This window comes from Penicillium canariense, assembly GCF_028826845.1.
Source record: "Penicillium canariense strain IBT 26290 chromosome Unknown utg000004l_segment0_segment0, whole genome shotgun sequence".
NCBI lineage: Eukaryota > Fungi > Ascomycota > Eurotiomycetes > Eurotiales > Aspergillaceae > Penicillium > Penicillium canariense.
In genome coordinates, this window is record NW_026622731.1 from 1,318,486 (window position 1) to 1,337,218 (window position 18,733).

An 18,733-nucleotide genomic window follows, 5' to 3' on the forward strand; every position below is an offset into this window, starting at 1 on the left:
GCCATGGGAAGACAAATACCCTCAATGTATAGGTGTGATATCAACTTATGGCCGTTGTACGCTTCATCTAACTGGGCTAGATCGAAATGAAGTCTTCCGAACTTGCCAAAGGTCTGTGATCTCTCTGCTGGGCGTCGTGAGATCTGCCGCTGTGTTTTGGTGAGCTGACAGGTGTTCCAACGACGCTGAATCCTGCTATTATACCCTCTTCTTCGCAGTACTCCTTGATGGCCCTGCCCGGATATCTATTCTGTGTACGTATTGGCTGACGGCAATATAGGCGTACACGACATCGAGATAGCTATTGACCCCTTTTGCAAAGTGATTTTATGGGAATGAAACAGAAACAAGCGAAGGAATAAACACGGCAGACCAGAAAATCTGGCACTGCACACCGGGCTTTTTGCAACAGAACTGCCTAAATCATTTACCAGGTCACCGTGGAGACTCACCCTGGTGGATAACGCGGCACGACGTCCACCTAAGCCAGTCGGCAAGACGGAGCTAGTTGGAAAGAAAGGGTGCCAATAAGCCGAGCAGGGAACCGTTGAGCAGGAAGAGAAGACGCAATCAAGTGAACCGAGGAGGCCTGTCGAGAGTACAACGGGGGACGGAGTACCCTGCTGCACTGCTGCTGCCGGGGCAATTTGCTGGGACAAGAACTAAGTCCCGGCCAGGCCTGCCGAGCTGTGAGTCACGTGCCACACTCTCCACTTGCCGAGTGCTGCTCCCGGGCATGTGGGGTAATTAGTCTAGCGCAGGCCAGTCAACTTGCACTCCAAGCCTACCCACCACCATGGAGCTGAGTCCTGAAGCTCGGGTTCAACGACGGCATTGAATCATAGGAGCGCTTTGCCCAGGACACAAGGAGTCCCCACACGCTCGTCAGCGTTGCTATTGCTGACTGTCACCCATAACCCGCATTCTACCGCCGCTTATTCGCCGGCCCTGCCCCAAGCCCTACAACACTCTAACGAGTCAGCCGATCCTCAATGCCGCGGTTGCTCTCCGTCTCCAACAGCCTCTCTTCGGTCCGCTTACCCCGGCTTGCTTGCGATTATTTATGAACCAGCCATGGCCCTCGATCGCTTCTTTCTTCGACTGAATGTGACCGTGCAAGGGGAATCTTTAACATCCTTTCGAATCACTAGCTGATTCTTTGTATTCTTTGCGTCGATCGCTTCCTTCGTGCATCGCGTACCCTTTCACTTCTCACCTTCTTTCCTGATACACCATTATCCATCAATATGGTCCAAGAATTGTACGACATCGTCATCGTTGGCGCCGGTCCTGTCGGTCTGCTCCTCTCCCTATGCATGTCACGATGGGGCTACAAGGTTAAGCACATTGACAACCGACCGGTACCGACCGCCACTGGCCGCGCCGACGGTATTCAGCCACGCTCTACTGAGATCTTGCGCAACCTGGGCCTGAAACGCGCCATCATGGCCTACGAGCCCGCCAAGGTGTATGATGTTGCTTTTTGGGACCCCAAGGGCGATGGTTCTGGTATCACCCGGACCGGCAGCTGGCCTAGCTGCCCTCGTTTCATTGACACTCGCTACCCGTTCACCACCCTTGTCCACCAGGGCAAGATTGAGCGCGTGTTCCTGGACGAGATCGAGAAGGCCGGTACCCGCGTCGAGCGGCCATGGACTATCGTCGGCTTCAAGAACGACGGCGCCGACGACGAATACCCCGTAGAGGTCAACCTGAAGTGCATCGACACCAATGTTATCGAGAACGTCCGCACCAAGTACCTCTTCAGTGGCGAGGGTGCTCGCAGCTTCGTCCGTTCGCAGCTGGGCATCCAGATCCGTCACAAGGACCCCATCGCCTACGTCTGGGGTGTCATGGACGGCGTTGTCCGCACCAACTTCCCTGATATCGAGACCAAGTGCACTATTCACTCCGACGCCGGTTCGATCATGGTCATCCCCCGTGAGGGCAACATGGTCCGCCTCTACGTCCAGATCGCCTCGTCCACCGACCCCGATTTCGACCCTCGCAAGACTGCCACCGCCGAGGAGGTCCAGCAGACTGCCAAGAACATCCTGAAGCCCTACTGGCTCGAGTGGGACCGTGTTGAGTGGTACTCTGTGTACCCCATCGGCCAGGGCATTGCTGAGAAGTATACCCTGGACGAGCGCGTCTTCATGGGTGGTGATGCCTGCCACACTCACAGCCCCAAGGCCGGTCAGGGCATGAACACTGCCTTCCACGATGCTCTCAACATGGCCTGGAAGATCCACGCTGTAGAGACTGGCTTCGCCGACCGCTCCATCCTGAGCACCTACGAGAGCGAGCGCAAAGACATCGCTGAGACTCTGCTGAACTTCGACGCCAAGTACGCCGCTCTGTTCTCCAAACGCCGTCCTAACGCTGGTGAGATCTCCGCCAGTAAGGCTGTTTCTTCTGGCGCCGAGGAAGAGGAGGATGAGTTTGTCAAGACCTTCAAGTCGTCCTGCGAGTTCACCAGCGGCTACGGTGTCGCCTACAAGCCCAACGTCTTCAACTGGGATGCTAGCCACCCCGCCAAGTCTAGTCTGTTCAACATCCCCGGCGTCCGTCTGACTGCCGGCCGTGCTTTCACCCCGGCGATGGTGACCCGCCTTGCGGACGCCAACTTCGTTGAGCTGGAGCAAGAAATCCCAACCAACGGATCTTTCCGCATCTTCGTCTTCGCCGGCAACCAGAACAAGACCAAAAAGGCCATCGCCGACTTCGCCGCCAACCTGGAGAAGGAGCGCTCCTTCCTCTCTGCCTACCGCCGCCCCGACATTTCCAACGTCTCGTTCTTTGAGCGCCACAACCCCCACTCCAAGCTTTTCACCATCTCCGTCATATACGCTGCCGCCAAGAATGAGGTCGATGTCGACTCCATTCCCCAGGTTTTGCGGGACTACCACCACCACCTGTACGCTGACGACATCCCCGATGTCCGTGTCCCTCAAGCCAAGTTCTCCGCCCACGAGAAGCTCGGCATTGACGCAGAGAAGGGTGGTATTGTTGTCACTCGTCCGGACAGCCACGTTGCCTGCACCGTGCAGCTAGTCGAGGGCACTGGCTCCGTTGATGCCCTTAACGAGTACTTCAACTCGTTCTCGACCAAGGCTCTGGGTCAAGGCCCTCAGGCGAGCCGTCTGTAAGGCTTCGGTCTCATTGAGTGATATACGCGTGAAGTTTTGTATATTATAAGATTCAGGATGTATATAGCTTGTTTGGGGATTCTTTCGAGCGACTGCTTTGTGCATGATTGGCGTTCCTGTCGTTTTTTTTTTTCCTTTTAAATTCTGAATGTATAGACCTATCTAAATCAATATCTTGCTATCTGTCGTATTCTGTATATTCATTTGAATAGAAGTTTCAGGAATCGAGCTCCAATGGACTGTCCCCGTAGTGTGGTGGTCACATGCCAAGCGTCCGATCTATTTTCTGTCTCCACCCCGCATCGCCAGAAACCTTCACCTTGAACGAGAGCTCATACCGCGAGTTCCGCAACCACAAGCACACACCAAACAGAAACAACAAGATGCTCTCCCTCACCCTCAAGGCCGAAATGGAAGGGTGAGTCTGTGCCACCCTTTTACCGTGGGCCCTTGCTCGCGCTCAGAGCCCTCCCCGCACCCCCGCCAAAGATTCCTCTGTTGGCATGCGGGCGCATTGATATGGATCGCGGGCCTGAAATACCGGAATAGCTAACCTCTTGAAACAGAGTTACTGGCTTGCAGCCAACTGATACTGAGGAAAATCCGTATTTCTACACGTTCCGGGTGCAATGCACCTCCTGCCGTGAGACGCACCCGAACTGGGTCAGCTTCAACCGCTTTGTAAGGGCTCGTTCTACATTCATGCGCAGTGGGAAATGGTGAGCTAAATTGGACATCAAATTCCAGGAGCAGCATGAGATCCCTGGTAGCCGGGGCGAGGCGAACTTCGTCTGGAAGTGCCGCCTGTGCACTGTAAGGATACCCTGTTCTTTTTACAATTTTCCTTTTTTTCTTTTTTGGAAATATCGATCTTCAGCCTTGGCTATCATGCCGCTCCCTCTGAATTTCTTGAATATGTCACCCATCCCCTTCTACTGCTCCTAACTTGCTATCGCTTCTGTGCCTCTGCTTGGAGCTAATATCAGCGCATAGAAAACCCACTCCGCCTCCATCATCGCTGGCCCGCACTCGTACGAGGCCCAGGAGAAGAAGGCCGACCAGAAAATCATTGAAATCGATTGCCGGGGTCTAGAGTTCACCGAGTTCAAGCCTGACGTAAGTTCCTCTACCGAGTCTGCACAGTCTTCTTTGATCTCATATATTTCATGTAGGGTGAGTGGGAGGCCAAGGGTGTTGAGTCTTCGTCCCCCTTCACTGCCATCGATCTCTCCGAAGGCGAGTGGTATGACTATGATGAGAAAGCCGGTGAGGAGGTCAGCATCAAGGAGATTACCTGGACTGTTGGCCGGGCCTGATTTGCTTCCCATAATTGAACGGAGGGGGTTCAATTGCATTAGCAGTGGAGCTGTGTTGCTTTCGAAGCTCTTTTAGGGATAAGGATTGAAGGAAGCCGCTGAAGAGGATCCTCGATATTTCCAATTTTTACGACCTCTTCTTGTACTACTACCGGTTGTGTGTGTGGGATGGGACTGGCGTGGATGATCTGGACGGGAGTTGGTGTTGCCGGGGGATGTGACATTTAGCGATGCGACGATGATGAAGCATCACACGCCAAGCATGATATTAGTATTCCTTCCGCAGTGGCATTGAATGTTTATATAAGTCGTAGACTCGAGCTCTCATCGATTCAGTTGAGCAGAGCATATCGCGTGGATCCTCACGACAAGGTGAAAGGCGGTGAGGCCGTGCGGCATCTCATTGGCCCCACGCCGCATCCCGTCCAGCTCACATTTTCGCGGTGCACCAACTCCGAGATCCAACCAGTCCAGTGCACGCGCGACCATCACGACAAGCCCGAGTATCGAGAAGCTTCATCGCTCGGCTCTTCCTCTACCTCCTCTCCCACAAATCTGGTTCCGCGCACGGTTGCAAACCACCGACTCCCCCAACAATCATGAGCGTACGTCCAGCCAGCCCTCTCCCCACACCGGTCCACGAGCTTCAGGGCAGCAGGAATCACACCTATCCAGTCCTAGTTTTCGGATCGCAGAGCATCTGCTAACATTCCTACTTGCAGTTCCAACCCGTCAATCCGCGGCCATTCCTGCAGGCTAGGTACATGACCCCCACGCGCCCGGCGTTTCCATTGAACGCGTTCCGGCGCACATCCCACCATTCGACAAGAGTCTCACCCAGCAAAAATTCCACTTACTGACTACTATCTGGTATACAGAGTCGGCACCGAGCTTGTCATCCGCCTCAAGTGGGGCCAGACCGAGTACAAGGGCACACTGGAGAGCATCGACTCGTACATGAACGTTCTGCTGCGCGATACGGAGGAGTACATCGACGGCAAGCATACCGGCACGCTGGGCCTGGTGCTGATCCGGTGCGTTACCCCCCCCAGAACAAGCGATGGCATTGACCTAGAATGACGCTGTTGAATATATGTCGGACTAATATTGGGTCTTGCTTTGCAGGTGTAACAACATCCTCTGGATGGGCTCGGCAGACGGCGTGGAGATGACGGATCTCGGGTTAAAATAAGGAGGCGATTATGGAGTGAGTGCGACGGGCTATGAGGTCTGTCCGATGCCGTGCGGGGAATCAGAAACGATCGCCTGGTGGACAAGACCCGGAGGGTTCTCGGCAGAGTGAGGTCGATATTGGAACGGCAGCTAAATGCCCGCATATAAGAAGCCCACCCAAACGAAGGAGCGAGAGGAATTGAATGCGACAAGGAGCTTGGTCTCCTACCGAGGTAACTGGGCCCGGGGACCTTGTCGCTGCGGTTTTGCTTTATTTTCGATTCACGAGGCGTTTTTGATGGACAATCCACTATTATTGCATGGCCACTGGCCAAAATCGAATCATTTACTTCGACGTGGACTCGTATGGTACGGTATCCTGTGGCTGGTGGCTGATATCAGATGCTCGACGCCATCTGACCCCTCAACCTTATGGCCCACGTAGAGCCGATCACTTAACGGAAGTCAGAAGTGACGCGGAGTAGTCTGTCTGTTGGGCACCTGTGGTGAGGGGGCGAAGTATTGCCCAGTGGCGGATTCGACACTTTAGCCACGTTGACTGTATATCCTGTATGGAAGGCGGGGGGCGTGGCGAGCAGCCCTGGTGGAAGGGAGGGAGGGCCGATCGTCTCATTGATGCAGGGTATGCATCTCCACCTATCCACCTATCCACCTTTCCACCAGATGGCCGGCATCCCATGCCTCCAGGACGGCAAAAAGGTCCGGAGTGTCCTCGTGAAGGCGCTCGATGCTCGAGGGTCCCGCTTGATCTTAGCCTGGTGGGCGGTGCAGGTTGGCCTCTGCGTTGGGGGCAGGACGGTCTACAGTGCTGCTTATGCGTCCTCACAGCGTTGAGGGGATCTGTCTGTCACATCCTGCGAATGACCGAATTCGTGGTTATCGCCAAGGTAGTTCTCATTCCCTCCGGGGACAGGACTCCCGGTACTGCAGTTCCTCGGGGAGGAGGATATCTCTACGTGCTCCGCCCAGTGGTTCTTTTTATAGAAGGGGGCGAACAATGCTGACGATCACCCGCTTACTGTGGCCTATCCTCACGAACTGAACACACACGAGGGCGACAGGCAGATAAGATCCCTCTCGAGCGGAGCCCCCCACGTCATGGCGCTGCGTGGGGGAGGGGACGACAGAATGCTTTCATCGAGAACCGTACAGGCGCATCGTTCGTTTCAGGGCCTTCGCACTGGCGAGGATGCAAACGCATGAGAAAGATGAGAAAGAGTGGATGGGAAGTGACCGCTTTGCCCCCGACTCCAACCCTTCAATCTCACGTCGCGGTTCCGCGTGCAAGCGAAGCCTCCGCCCCCTCCGCAAAAGTGTAAACCGCCAGTGTCCTGTTGACCCATTGACCTTGACCCTCTGGCCGCGCAAGTGCCCCTCTGGCGACCCACGCAGATCGGAACGAACCATGAACCCCTCAAGGTTTTGCATCCACCAACGGTCAGTGGCCAGCGCCCAAGCGCCACCAGACGGTGCAACTGGTGCGCGAGCGCTGATCCCCTTCCAGTTGTGTCGTCTGCCGCCCACACACTTCCCCATTGTGTTGCGCGCATCAGCAGGACGCCGCCAGATGAGGGAATCGGGCGTGCGAGGGGTGTGGAGTAGACTTCCTCTGCACCGAACGGGCTGCTCCTGAAGCATAATGCCCGTCAGACTTCCTCGGCAAACAACGCGGGTGTGGGCAAATACCTGGGGAAGGGGGCCAGTGCATGATACATCAGACTGAGCTATCTAGCGGGTTTGCCTCCTAGTTCAGCTATGCGCTGCTGGTACCTGCAAGGCAACAGATTCCCCTGTGCCTTCCAAACAAAAAAAAAAACACAAAAGGCTCCCTGAGCCATCTGGTCACATTTCCCCGGCACCAACCACAATCATCATCCCACCACAGTCATCATGAACCCTGGGACGAGTAATAATCTTCGTGTCTTCTTTCGGATTCGCCAATCCCCTGATCGTCGCCGGTCCCCACCAGCGTCGACGTTCCAGACTGGCTGGCCGGCCGGATGCTTCCCCATTTTTCTCCAAAATTCATTCGGAAGTAATCTCCAGTCGCACGGAGGCTCGGATGGTGAGGATTTGGATTTTCACATTTCATTCGTTATTACGAGTGTAGTGTGAAGGTATTTTATTTTACAGAGGCATCGTCCTATTTAATGGGTTTCCCATTTCTGCTCACGCCCCCCTCTCCCAAGTCCGATCCGTTCTCTTCCTATTTACCATTCTCTCGCTGCCAAAGACTCCGGATTCGATCTATGCAGAGTGATCCTGCATCCTGCACCTTCCCAAAGAACGTGACATACTGCGCTTCCTGCTTCATTTGTGGTCTCATCCGAGGCAACCCGTGCAGGACTATATCACCACCTTCGTGACGGTCTCCGTGCGCCCATCTTATAGATAGAGGACGCACCTCCTCTTCCCACGCTCATTCCAAAGAAGAGACACAAAGCCGAAAGCTCATCATGCGCGATACCCCCTCCAAGTTCATCGAGATCCTCGACCCCAAGGACTTGCACCTGTGCATGTCCGAGTCCGACGTCCGCCTCGAGGATGTCCTCGCCGACCACGAGGCGACCCTCAGTCGGCCACGCTCTTCCACCCAATCCTCTACCAAGCCCTTGGACAAGTCACACCTTGCGCGCAACAACTCCACATCACCAACCCAGGGGTGGAAGCGGCTAAGCAACATGCTGGCGCAACCGCGGCGAAACTCCTGATCTAGTTTCGCCTACACATACTCTCCTCCTCTCTCTCGCCCCCTGCTCTCCTCTTTCCTCTCTTACACATCGCGCTTTGCTTGATAGTGGGCGTGTATAACGAAGACACGATTATGGATATTTCACGACTGGGATATTCTCTTGGTTACGAGTGCAAGACCCGCAAAATTGAAGCAATGAATGGCGGGATGGACTTTTGCGCTGTGACCTGCGGGTTGCATGAGCGTACATGACATGGGCCTGGCGGGCCAGAGAATGAGAAGAGGACGGTCCTTAACGTGACTGTTGGGTGTCGGAATTGATGTCGCGAGGGGGCAAGCAGTTGGAGGAGGGGCCGTTGAGCCTGGGTCGGATTGAATTCGGCTGGTCCGGTTGGCAAGGATGAGATTGATCGCGCCGGACGCAGAGGATTCTTGCCCCCTCCTCTTGCCCGCCCATAATGATGTGATGAAGCTATCGTTTCTTATTCTGTGGATCCCCGAGTCTAGCGGCACCACTGGTTCCTGGTTCTAATGGATTGGATTAATGCGAGTCCATTTGCATAGCCTCTTCGTTTGTTTCTTTTCGGTTCCCTGCTGGGTGGGAGAGACCGGGAAAAACATTAGTACCGGATAGACAAGGACTACTAGAGATCGGAAGAACGAGCTTGTTCCGTGGGACACCGTACATTCGTGTTATTTCCTCATCTTTCTCGGGGACCGGTTCTCTGGACATGAAAATACCAAGCAACCCGAGGCACACCTCCCTTTTCCACTTAATATTCTGTTGGATCCCCACTGCAGGACTCAATTCCATCTGGCCCCGCTTTTGCTGTCGCGCAATGACATCCAGGTTTCCGCCCGGGGGTCCCCTAGCTTCTCCATCCTCGCCAATCTCTCCATTATATACACTCTCAGATCCATGCGACACAATGTGCTTTGTCCTACGGAGTATAGTCGGTACCTGAGCAGATCTGAAACCTGCCGCGCGACGGCCGTTCTGGCCTGGGGTTGGATCTCGAATTTCAATTTCGCGAGCCATGGGCCAGGGCCAGGGGGCGTACCGAGGAACCACACCTGTCTGAGGTACCGGTGGACCCCCTCCCCTGGACCCTGGGTAAAAGGCCGCCATCTGGCACCTCGATTGGGCGTGAAGCTGTGGTCCTGTGGCGGGCAGCCGGCATTGTACGGGCCCCTGGGCTATTTATATTCCTGTACTCCATCCTCCATCCTTGGTCCCCCATGCGGCTATACGGAGTAGTACAGTGGCGTTCCATACGTTTTCGACTACTTTTGCTCTACCGCCTAGCCTTCCACTCTCAGAGGAGGCCTTACACGTCTAGAAACTGCCGTTACAGTGTAAGATTATTTTAGCTTGATAAAGTCTACGTTGAGTGGGACTTCAGCTCAGACTACAAGCTTCGAACGCTATATATCGAAGTGTGTGATGTAGAAATTGGAGGAGTTTTTGAACAGCAGAATATTATGTCATCATTGGATGGTCGAAAACTTCTGGAACACCATTGTAGGTGGTCGGTCGTCCGTCTTGTAATTCTCAACGGCTCTAGCGAATGGGTGCTTGGTGGACGCGGTCCAGACCGGGCCCTGCGGCTGTGATCTGCCCCCTCCCCCCTCCCTTGGAGGAACTAATTTCGAGACATTGGAGCACCGTTGTGCGCGCTATTGACGGACAAAAATTTGAGTCTCTCTCCACCTTGGTCTCAAGTGCCCAGTCTAGGCTTTTTTCGCCCTGGGCACATACGGTAGGAAAGGCCTCGCCCCGGGTCGAACTACTTTGCTTGTGCTCTATAGACAGGCCTCGACCGAACCCTTATCACAGTAGGTCTTGAGGTCCTCGGCGAGCGGGCAGAGGATCTTGTACTCCACTTCGGCTTGGAAATTCGCTTCCGTGAGTGACCGGTAGGCCGCGTCGAGACCGAAGATGCATCGCCGCACGACGTTTTGGTAGTTGGGGCTGCCGAGCATGTCAGCGGTCAGGCGGCTCGCAGCCCATAGATCGGAGTTTGTCGGTATCTAAAGCCACGGTCAGAACTTTGCTTGTTTTTCTCGGGGCGGTCGGTGTGGGGCTTACCATGGTCCGTTCGTGCTCGGTCTTGAGATCCTCGAATAGACGCCGGTATCGCAGCTCCAAAAGTACGATCCCGAGGGAAAATAGAGGGGGGATTGAGGCGTTCAGCATGTTCAGCATGGGGTGCGGGAGATTCTTTGACAACGACGTCATGGTAAAGCTAGATGCGCCAAATGTACGTCCGATCAGAGGGTTGTCAAAATCAATGATGCCGTAGGAAGACCGGAGAAACGAAATGTCGGACTTGCTCCAGAAATCGGTCATCCAGTCCGTCGTGTGTAATTGCATCACCGACGAAGCGAGCTTCAACGCGAGGCGAAGTCTCTGTTCCTCGCCGAAGTGCTCGTCCGCGAGAACCTCGCCTAGTGACACCGTTTGGATGGTGTCGAAGGCGGGCAATCGCTTCTGAGAGTCCATCGCGCGAATACGGTGCTGGTGTCCTTGGGTGCTCGCAATAAACCCTAGCCAATCCTTTGACGCGGGTCCAGTAATCACGGCACAAAGGTCGGATATTTCGTCCTTATCCCCACACAGCGTACTTTCTTGGGACATCGGTGGGGTTGTGACGAATCGTACTTGTGCAGTATGTACCGTAGTATCCTGACATAGATCGGCGGGATCTGATCCCCATGGCTCTGTTTCGATCTCTCGCCAGTTTGAGGCCGAGTTGAAAGCAGTTTCCGATGTAAATATGGTATGAAAATACAGTCCCTTCGCTGTACTCTGCGCATTGCGGAACTCTAATCTCATATTGACATGGTGGGGCTCTAGGGCACATTTGCAGCCGGGGTGTGAGGGAAATTGGGCCTTGAGAATGTTATAGAGGCCAATCGCATGAGACCGGATGCGCCTATAATGCTTTGTACCCCGACGAGAAGGACGAGGGTTCGTGGCTGTTGGTTGGTTTTGGTCGGTGAGCCAGGCGAGAAATGTATTCAGTTTATTGGCTCTGGCCAGATGGTCGGTGATCGAGTCTTTCGTGAGCACGAGAATAATCTTCTTCCACTGCCGGCGGCGTGTCCTTTTATCAAGCAGTGCAGGCTAAGAAACATGTCTCTGTAAATGGCTACCGCAAAGTTAATCCTCAATAAGCTTACCTGGCTCCCGTTGTGTATCCCGATAAGCTGGTTGATTCTCGACAGCTCTTCATTCATATCCTCGACGACCTCAAGATATTGCTTGACCGAAGTCTGATGGAAGATACGCTCTTCGACTAGTACTCCGGTCGTCCACCGGGGATCTCTCGGATCCAGCATCATCTCAGATACCTCCTCTTCTCCAACTCCACACTGCGATGCAACACCCTCCAGGAACTGCTGACATGTGTTGTGAAACATGGTCCTTTCGCGATCAAGATCTCGGGAGATACGCATCAGAACCCGCTGATACTTGAGAAAGTCACTCACAGCACCCTTCTCATGCGTGTAGAATTTAAGCCCCTCCACAAGAACCGGAAAGATTGCTAGAGCGAGGCCAACGGCCTCGAATCCGCTCACCATCTTGCCAACGTTTGTAGGAAGAACTGGCCAAACAAATACAGGTAATTTGGTGTCTCTGGGGAGGTGAGACTAGAGCGGCTTGAGGCTTTGTTAGGGCGGTTTACGCGGTTATCTGCGAAGTTGTAGTGAGGCTGAGTCGCGTCATTGCTGATGCTAACGCATCTACCCCGCAGGGACGCAACTTGGGCAGCTAACGAGCCAGGTGGAGGAAACATTTTAAAGAGATAGGTATAATAGAAAAAGGAGGGGGGTGGCGGACCAGAGAGTTCCAAGCATATATGTCATGTCGAGATGTGACCCGATGAGACATATCCGTCTTTCTTGGCTAAGATCCTTCAAAAGAGACCCTATCTACACTAGAACTATGGCCTAGATAAGTAAACTGGGGGCTGCTGACATCCCTACTCCGTAGTACCCCACTTTCTTGTCTCCAGACTCAGCTCAATTACGTTTGATCTGCCTCTGCCTTTCAGTTGCTATTGTGCTCTGATCTAACCATCGCATCATAACGAGGTATTGAAACGCCCTCTAAAATGTCCGATTCTTCAAAGCAGGAGCTGGCACAGAGCTCTGCGCCAGTGGGTCTTGACAGTACCATCCAGTGCCCCCAATGCGAGCAATCATTTGATAGCTATAGCGGGCTTCTACGACATCAGCTCAACGAGCATATAACCTCCACCCCACTATCACAGCCCAGAAGGTATGATTCAGAAAGCGCAGGTGCTCCTGAGCCGGTTGCATCTATATCGTCTCTTGTCTCTCGTTGCTTTCGAGATTTCCAGATCCTTATAGATGCACTATCAACCCACGATGACCACTCTAGATCTCGGTCAAGAATCCAGGAGGAGCTCGGTCGACTCAGGGTCTGGGCCGGAAACTTTGGCGCCTATCGCAAACAATCTGACCGATTGTCTTTGGATCATCGGCTCAGGGAAGCCCCTGAGCTACATCATGGTGTCAGAAATCATCTCAATGACCTCTCAGAAACGATAGAAGAAGGTACGTCTTGATATCGCGAGCCTAGAAACGTGGTTGCTAAAACACTCGTATTAGCAAATGCTGCCCTCTCAACAAGTGGCAAAACCAGCGGCGATGAGAATGCTTTGGACTTGGACGGTTCAGATCCCGACACATCAGACTCTGATGGGTTCTGGGAACAGATCAGAGCGGAGAACCCGAATCAATCGCCCTTTGAGGAGTATACTAAGGATGTTTGTCATACTGTGACAAGCCTGTGGGTGTTCCGAGCTTGTACTGTATCCAGCATTGTGTTTTGCTAATCATCCATGGAATTTATTGTCGCAGATACAAGCTGTCTGTATCCCTCCAGAACCCTGCACGTCGTGATCGGACCGTGCAGGCCTCTCGTATCGACCTCCATCACTTCGAATTCTATGACATACAACATACATCGGATCTATTCAACCTAGCACCGGATACCGAACTTGCGCAGCGTCTAGGAAAGGCGAACACTAAACGAAGGCAACTGCTCGCTTACTACAAAGACCACTCTGAGAGAATTTCCAAATATGTCGATGTTGCTCTGAACAAGGCCGTTTCGGCCCCTGCAGATCCAGGGAAGTCTGAAACACAAAGTGCATACCAACAAAGACCCCCCACGATATCCACCAAATGGACACAGGACACGACGGCGTCGACAATCCATCAGGATATTGAAATTGCATCGGATTCAGGGAGAACAAGATTTTCTGCTACAACTTCGACCGCGGGCGATCAGGAACGAGATTCGATCCCTCCACCTCCGGGTGGATCGAGTTCCACAAAGAGGGACCATTTCATTTGTCCATATTGTCGCCAAACCATACAGCTCGAGAAGTATGAGGATTGGATTTACCACACGCACAGTGACTTGCGCCCCTACATCTGCACTTTTGGAGGTTGTTTCAGAGCAGATCAGCTGTACGATAGCTTCACGGAATGGAGCGCTCATGAACGGCAGTTTCATCGCAGAGAATTCTTTTGCAGTCTTTGCACATACACTTTTGGAGAAGCGTCTTCCCTCGCTAGCCACCTGCAGAACTGCCATCCGGACCTGTCTGAAGACCAGCAGCAAGAAATGGCGAAGCAGTCAACCCCTACTACTTCGGCGCAAAAATGTCCCCTATGCATCAAGTCTCCAATATCGAATCCGAGTCGCTTTCAACAACATCTAGCCCGACATCTACGACGATTGGCGAGATTTGTCCTTCCTCGAACACAATCAGATGACGAGAATTCGGAAGCTCGTGATGAAGAGTCAGGCGAGTCGCGACAAGCTTTGATCATGGATGACGAACGCAAAGAAACACTTGAATCAGTGTCTGCGAACAGTAGGGCTTCTGTCGCTGAAGGCTCGACATCTAGCCTCCACTCTCCTACGAATGATCGTCTATTGGATGCTATCCCAGAGGTAACAAAGGATGCGTCGGAAGACGCAGCAAAGCAAACAGAGGGTGTCGCAACGACGGAACCGATAAATCAGAGCCCAGAAGAGTTACGGAAATTGGAAATCGAGGCAACTGCCGCACTGGCAGACCGTCAAGAGACCCTAGGTCCGGAACACCCCGACACTATTCTCTGCATGGATCAGGTCGCCAATATATATTGGCAACAGTGGCGATATCGCGATGTAGAAATATTTCTGGACCCAGTGGTGGAGATGAAGAAAAGATTGCTGGGCCCAGAACATGATTCCACTCTGGGTAGCATGGAGCTCAAGGCAAGAGCGCTTTACGAGCAGAGACGATACACACAGGCCGAAGAGATACAGGCGTTCATCCTTCAAGTCAGAGAGAAAACTTTGGGCCCGGAGCATCGTCTAACCCTGGACCTGATGCATCACATGGCCTTCACCCGTCAACAAATGGGAAAGCTTGACGAATCAGAAAGTCTCAGAATACGGGTTATGGAAACCAGAAAAAGGGTTCTAGGAGAAGACGATCCGGACACATTGTGGAGCATTTACAGTGTGGGCAACAACCATCTTTTCAAAGGCAATTACGAAGAGGGCGAAAAGTTGCTGCTACAGGTCGTGAATGCCTCTGAGAAATACGGGCCTGCCCCGAGGCTATGGGCTATATACGCTGCAGGCGCCCTCTCTGGGGGCTATCGACGGCTAGGCGAGCTAGAAAAATCCGAGAAATACCTGACTATAGCACTCGACGGTATAAAGGTCAGGGGAATTCCAGACGACCAGCCTATCAGGCTGTGGACGCTGGGTGATCTTGCCGACTTGTACTTTTTCCAGTCGAGGCTTGGCGAGGCAGAAGATATTTACAAAGATGTACTGGAGCGCACCGGGAGAGTTTTTGGATTGCTGAATGGCGAGCGGCTCTACTACAAGTACCAGCTAGCCCGGGTTCTCTGGGAGCAAAGTAGATTTCTTGAAGCCATGGAGATGATGGAGGAGTGTGTGCGAGAGATGTTGGAGACCATGGGCCCGGATAATCAACGCACTCTCAGGGCCGTTGAAGCATTAAAAGGGTGGCGGATGACAGAAGAAGGTACAGTTACTGGGAAAACTTAATCGACTGCGTGAAACTGAATTTGATATTTCGCTTTCATTTTATCAGCAAATCAAACCGGAACTGCTTATATTCTTGTTTGGTGACAACGTCCTAACATATGTTTCTCAAACATTAGCCAGAAGGGATTGTGGTAAGCATACTACCGCTACATATCTCTCTTCAATTTTTTTTATCCAGTCCCATTGGGTTGGAATTCATGCTGATCCATCTAGAATTGTGGGGGATTGATTTCCCATGATCTTTTTGCATCACAGTCGTCGACGGCAAGCAATAGCTGCCGCGAGAAAAATGTGAAAAAAATATGATTTCTTCTATGTACAGCGGTACGTCGAAAGGTCGAAGCCAGTGGCATGAAAAAGATTTGTGATTGGATGGTTCAGCCTCGTCGCTTTGGGATGTACTCTGTTTCTTCAAATCCTCTAAAATAACTTTTCGCGTTGTGTTGAAGACATTTATCAAAACACCCAATCCAGTAATTTGCAGGGGTTCAGAGTTTTGAAGCGCTACTGTACCTAACATACAGGGCAATTGTAGAGGCCACTATTGCTTGCGTGACAGTTGCTAAGACTCGGAGTGGCGTAAACCCCCACACTGTTGTGTTTTATCTCCAATCGGATCTCTTATCAACAAACTGCCCCACCACCGCGACTTCTCCCCTGCAATCTTCAACTACAGCGCGATTCCAGCGAGGCACAACAGGAGGTGGTACAAATTGTTACCCGGCGCAACTAAGGTGCTTACTGCGGAATAAACATTGGCCTAGTCGCGTTAGTGACTCGGTCCGAAGCTGAACACGGCGTTTTCACGACTCTCCTAACCTTGACGGGACGCCACTGCTCGCTATCGCGTCGGACACTGTGTGGCAACGGACGACCAGCTAGGTCCAAAATCCTCGCCAGACTCACTGATCCTGCGTGACGGTCTCATCTCCGAATATGGCTTGGCACAATTCCACGCCGGACTCTGGCGGGCGCGCTGCATCCCCAACTGTTTTTGAGCAACAACGCGAAGAATTGGTGCGGGAAATCGCGGTTGTGAGTAATATGCCCCACTAGAAAGTGGATGAAGTTGCCAGAGGGAACGTTGACCGTTGAACGTTGATTCGATACTTACGTTGCAATAGGGCATGGAACAAGTCCTCCAGAACATCAACCGTCTGAATCGTAACTTGGAGAGCATCATCACAGTACGTTTTCCCTCCCTTAATAGCACCGCCCGCACCTTTTGCTAACGGGACCAGGTGGGCAATGAGTTCAGCTCAGTGGAGGCTCTCTGGTCCCAGTTTGAGAACTTCATGGGCCGGCCTGAAGAAGAACTCGAGGAGGCTGGGCAGGGGAAGCGAACAGTAAGTGGGGAGAGTGAGGGGCAGGGTAATGCAGGAACACAGCATGAAGGCGAGGACAACCCGATGGCCAGCCAGTAATGACATTTTCGCTTGGTCTGGTCTGAGCCGGTCAGATTCTGGCACCGGCTTTGCATTGCTTTTTGAGATACCATGTTCATGCTACACTAGTCCCTTACAAAAAATCTATGCCTACGTTGAAAACTTATGTTGAACATCAAAAATCACAATGTATTGTTTCAGTAACACATAGGAGGTCGCTTTCGCCAACAGAACATATCAGGTAACATAAACGAGAACACCAGTCCCATGCATGCCAAGGCGGCAAAGACCCGAATCATGAGAGCCAAAGGGAGAAAAGGCACAGGGGTCATGAGAAGACATGAAGAAGAAATAGATGAAAAGACGCAAACCAGCAAGCGCACAGTTATCGAGGGACGATTGTCAAATCGTAAGAAACCCTCGCCTCCATCGGTGAGAGAAACCCAAAACAATCAGTCAAGGGAGCGCACAGCGGTCCAAGACACCAGGATCATGTTTCGTAGTCCATGTCTAGCTTTGTCCAGCTTGCAGCAACATAGCGCTTACACAAAGCAGGCAATCATGCCGACCGAGCAACCAGGCGTTTGATCGGACCAGGATAAGAAGGGAAGATAAGGATAGCGAAGAAGGAAGATAGGCGAGAGAGAAGGATATGAAGTCATTTACAGGATCTTGCAGGTCCGCTTCTTGATCTTTTTGCCAGATCGACCTCCACCTCCAGAGGGTTTGCCGCTGCTGCGGTTATTCGTCGGCTGGGTGTTGTAGCCTTCGTCCTCGACTCCAACAACGGTATCGACAGCCTTGGCAAAGACCTCGTCCACGCCGCGCATCTCCTTGCTACTGCACTCCGCGTAGGCCGCGCCCATTCGTTCGGCCACGCCACGGCCTTGTTCCGGTGTGATGGGAGTCAGGCCTTGAGTCTTAAGAAGCTCAATGCATGTTCGCTTATTGCGCAGATCCGATTTCAAGCCAACCAGGACAATTGGGGTTGTGGGGCAAAAGTGCAGGACCTCGGGATACCACTGCAGGGTGTGAATATCAACCACAATCGCGACTCGAGAAAGGGGGGTTGGGCTGCTTACCTTGTCCACCACATTCTCTAGGGATGCGGGGCAGTCAATTGCAAAGCAGACAAAAAGAAGGTCGGTCTCGGGGTAGGACAGTGGGCGCAAACGATCATATTCCTCCTGCCCGGCGGTATCCCACAGTGCTAGCTCGACTGTCTTGCCGGATGCCCGGTGGGTAGTCTGGGTGATATAGTTTTCGAACACAGTGGGAACATATTTCTGCGTTGCTGTCAGTTCGCTTCGTCTCATTTGATCCCGGGCAATAAAATAGTCAATTGTACCTCTGGGAAATAACCTTGCGAGTAGCTAATCAACAAGCAAGTCTTGCCGCATCCGCCATCTCCGACCACGACAAATTTTTTTGAGTAGGAGGGCGGCTGGGTGATATTGGTGGCTTCCGACATTCGTCCACTGGAGAAACTGGTATGTGTGCTAGCGGTACCGTTGCTGACTCGCACGCTTTGAGAACGAGTGCGGCTGGGTCGTGCGGTCATGTTGGGGGGGGAGTGGCCATGGAGCGGCGTCGTGAAGCCGCATCCGCATAGTACTGGTCGTCATACATCTGGCTCATCGTGGGTGGTGCGGGAGGAATGGAGCCCCTTGTTGCAAAATGCGGGTCGTCGAGTGGTGAAGACGGCTATCTACCGACAGGAACAGGGAGGCGTTGGATGGATATATCGGGGTTCTGTAGAAGGGGGGAAGGGTGTCGAGATACAGGAGGATGAAGAGAGGGGGAGATGAAAGATGAAGGAGGAAGAAGAAAGCAACGATCTGACGGATCGCGACAGGGATCGACTGGCGATATGGAAGTGAGGGTCT

General features: G+C 52.8%; 10 protein-coding genes across 10 annotated transcripts; 6 read left to right on the plus strand and 4 right to left on the minus strand.

Moving 5' to 3' along the window:
* Positions 1-1,247: 1,247 nt before the first annotated feature.
* N7482_006820 (putative FAD monooxygenase) lies at positions 1,248-3,149 on the plus strand (the record flags this gene model as incomplete). Its single annotated transcript, XM_056688945.1, has 1 exon — positions 1,248-3,149. The coding sequence occupies one exon, from the start codon at positions 1,248-1,250 to the stop codon at positions 3,147-3,149; it is 1,902 nt and encodes a 633-aa protein (XP_056541374.1).
* Positions 3,150-3,532: 383 nt separating this feature from the next.
* Positions 3,533-4,465, plus strand: N7482_006821 (CXXC motif containing zinc binding protein; the record flags this gene model as incomplete). The annotated part of the gene is made up of 5 exons (XM_056688946.1): positions 3,533-3,567; positions 3,716-3,830; positions 3,897-3,962; positions 4,143-4,265; positions 4,322-4,465. The coding sequence occupies 5 exons, from the start codon at positions 3,533-3,535 to the stop codon at positions 4,463-4,465; spliced, it is 483 nt and encodes a 160-aa protein (XP_056541375.1).
* Positions 4,466-5,064: 599 nt separating this feature from the next.
* N7482_006822 (small nuclear ribonucleoprotein F) lies at positions 5,065-5,657 on the plus strand (the record flags this gene model as incomplete). The annotated part of the gene is made up of 4 exons (XM_056688947.1): positions 5,065-5,070; positions 5,188-5,225; positions 5,344-5,499; positions 5,591-5,657. 4 exons carry the CDS (start codon positions 5,065-5,067, stop codon positions 5,655-5,657), a joined length of 267 nt encoding a protein of 88 aa, XP_056541376.1.
* A 1,136-nt stretch (positions 5,658-6,793) lies between these two features.
* N7482_006823 (uncharacterized protein) lies at positions 6,794-7,297 on the minus strand (the record flags this gene model as incomplete). Its single annotated transcript, XM_056688948.1, has 1 exon — positions 6,794-7,297. One exon carries the CDS (start codon positions 7,295-7,297, stop codon positions 6,794-6,796), a length of 504 nt encoding a protein of 167 aa, XP_056541377.1.
* Positions 7,298-8,115: 818 nt separating this feature from the next.
* On the plus strand, positions 8,116-8,370 carry N7482_006824 (uncharacterized protein; the record flags this gene model as incomplete). The annotated part of the gene is made up of 1 exon (XM_056688949.1): positions 8,116-8,370. The coding sequence occupies one exon, from the start codon at positions 8,116-8,118 to the stop codon at positions 8,368-8,370; it is 255 nt and encodes an 84-aa protein (XP_056541378.1).
* Positions 8,371-8,892: 522 nt separating this feature from the next.
* Positions 8,893-9,480, minus strand: N7482_006825 (uncharacterized protein; the record flags this gene model as incomplete). The annotated part of the gene is made up of 1 exon (XM_056688950.1): positions 8,893-9,480. The coding sequence occupies one exon, from the start codon at positions 9,478-9,480 to the stop codon at positions 8,893-8,895; it is 588 nt and encodes a 195-aa protein (XP_056541379.1).
* Positions 9,481-10,154: 674 nt separating this feature from the next.
* Positions 10,155-12,005, minus strand: N7482_006826 (Synaptobrevin; the record flags this gene model as incomplete). Its single annotated transcript, XM_056688951.1, has 3 exons — positions 10,155-10,382; positions 10,441-11,478; positions 11,535-12,005. Coding segments are annotated over 3 exons (1,737 nt in total), but the record flags the coding sequence as incomplete, so codon positions are not given.
* Positions 12,006-12,469: 464 nt separating this feature from the next.
* On the plus strand, positions 12,470-15,462 carry N7482_006827 (uncharacterized protein; the record flags this gene model as incomplete). The annotated part of the gene is made up of 3 exons (XM_056688952.1): positions 12,470-12,935; positions 12,990-13,170; positions 13,242-15,462. The coding sequence occupies 3 exons, from the start codon at positions 12,470-12,472 to the stop codon at positions 15,460-15,462; spliced, it is 2,868 nt and encodes a 955-aa protein (XP_056541381.1).
* A 936-nt stretch (positions 15,463-16,398) lies between these two features.
* On the plus strand, positions 16,399-16,886 carry N7482_006828 (DASH complex subunit DAD1; the record flags this gene model as incomplete). Its single annotated transcript, XM_056688953.1, has 3 exons — positions 16,399-16,497; positions 16,587-16,649; positions 16,704-16,886. The coding sequence occupies 3 exons, from the start codon at positions 16,399-16,401 to the stop codon at positions 16,884-16,886; spliced, it is 345 nt and encodes a 114-aa protein (XP_056541382.1).
* Positions 16,887-17,509: 623 nt separating this feature from the next.
* On the minus strand, positions 17,510-18,408 carry N7482_006829 (GTP-binding protein rhoC; the record flags this gene model as incomplete). Its single annotated transcript, XM_056688954.1, is given in 3 exon segments — positions 17,510-17,869; positions 17,930-18,195; positions 18,210-18,408. 3 exon segments carry the CDS (start codon positions 18,406-18,408, stop codon positions 17,510-17,512), a joined length of 825 nt encoding a protein of 274 aa, XP_056541383.1.
* Positions 18,409-18,733: the final 325 nt, after the last annotated feature.